This window comes from Egretta garzetta, unplaced genomic scaffold, assembly GCF_000687185.1.
Source record: "Egretta garzetta isolate BGI_Z169 unplaced genomic scaffold, ASM68718v1 scaffold577, whole genome shotgun sequence".
Taxonomy (NCBI): domain Eukaryota; kingdom Metazoa; phylum Chordata; class Aves; order Pelecaniformes; family Ardeidae; genus Egretta; species Egretta garzetta.
Genome location: NW_009260138.1, coordinates 79,309 through 80,743, shown reverse-complemented (window position 1 = coordinate 80,743; position 1,435 = coordinate 79,309). Strand labels below are relative to the sequence as shown.

Here is a 1,435-nt window from a genome sequence, read left to right as displayed (position 1 = left end):
GGGCCCATGGACCCCTGTGGGACGGTGTGGGTGCTGCCACAGGGTGCGGCTCTGTTTGGGGACCTGCCTAGGACCAGGTGGCAGACGGGTGCTGTGGCACCAGGGGTGGAGGAGGCAGTTCTGTCCCCTGCCTGTCCCCTCGCCCTCCCCAGCTGGCGCTGCCCCATGCTGCCGTGTTTACCCTGGCTGTGGCTGTGCTGACTCCCCCCAGATCAGGGAGGTCCCAGCCTCACCCCTGCTCCCTGGGTCCCCTCCACCCACCTGGCTGGCAGCAGGGAGGGAGCAGGATGTGGATGGGAGTGCAGGGAGGCGGCGCTGGGCAGGGCACATGGTTTTGGGAAGTTGGCTGCCTGTGCAGGGCTGTGTTTGTAGACCTGTGGGTAAGGGAAGGGATGTTGGTGCTGGGAGAGGGGCAGGGCTGGGGTGGCGGCTGGTGGTTTGGGGGTCCCGGAGCGGTGCACATGGATTTGCTCAGTGCGTGTTTGCCTGCCCCATCCCCGCAGGGTTTGAGCCAACTGCCTGGCCAGGATGAGCTGGAGTTTCCTGACGCGGCTCCTGGAGGAGATCAACAACCACTCGACCTTCGTGGGCAAGATCTGGCTGACCGTCCTCATCGTCTTCCGCATCGTGCTGACGGCCGGGGGGGGCGGGGCCATCTACTACGACGAGCAGAGCAAGTTTGTCTGTAACACACAGCAGCCGGGCTGCGAGAACGTCTGCTACGACGCCTTCGCCCCGCTCTCCCATGTCCGCTTCTGGATCTTCCAGATCATCATGGTGGCCACGCCATCAGTGCTCTACCTGGTTTTTTTTTCAGTGCTCTACCTGGGCTTTGCCTTGCACCGCATCGCCCGCATGCCCGAGTCCTCGCGGCGCCGGGCACCAGCAGCCCGGCGGGCACGTATGCCGGTGGTGCGCCGGGGAGCCGGGCGGGACTACGAGGAGGCGGAGGACGATAATGAAGAAGACCCCATGATCTTTGAGGAGATCGAGGTGGAGAAGGAGAAGAGCCCAGAGGGCGGAGAGAAGCATGACGGCAGGCGCCGCATCAAGCAGGATGGGCTGATGCGTGCCTACGTCCTGCACTTGCTGTGCCGCTCGCTGCTGGAGACAGCTTTCCTCTTTGGGCAGTACCTGCTGTACCGCTTCGAGGTGAGCCCCTCCTACGTCTGCAGCCGCAGCCCCTGCCCACACACCGTCGACTGCTTCGTCTCCCGCCCAACCGAGAAGACCATCTTCCTCCTCATCATGTATGCCGTCAGCGGGCTCTGCCTCTTCCTCAACCTCTGCGAGCTCGTGCACCTTGGTGTGGGACGCATCCGGGACGCCCTGAGCCAGCCCGACAGCCCCCCGCTCCCAGCGGGCAGCAGCCCTATGCCGCAGTACCCCAAGAAAGCCCCCGGCGCACCCCCCACTTACCACTCGCTGAAGAAGG

At 64.7% G+C, this 1,435-nt stretch overlaps 1 protein-coding gene across 1 annotated transcript in view; it reads left to right on the top strand.

The window, feature by feature from the left end:
- The first annotated feature begins 457 nt into the window (after nt 1–457).
- LOC104128826 (gap junction gamma-1 protein) overlaps nt 458–1,435 on the top strand; it is a 1,300-nt gene continuing 322 nt past the window's right edge. The window contains exon 1 of the mRNA XM_035897091.1: nt 458–1,433. Within this exon, the coding sequence (XP_035752984.1) occupies nt 529–1,433 (905 nt within the window). The 5' untranslated portion in view covers nt 458–528. The remainder of the gene's footprint in view (nt 1,434–1,435) is intronic.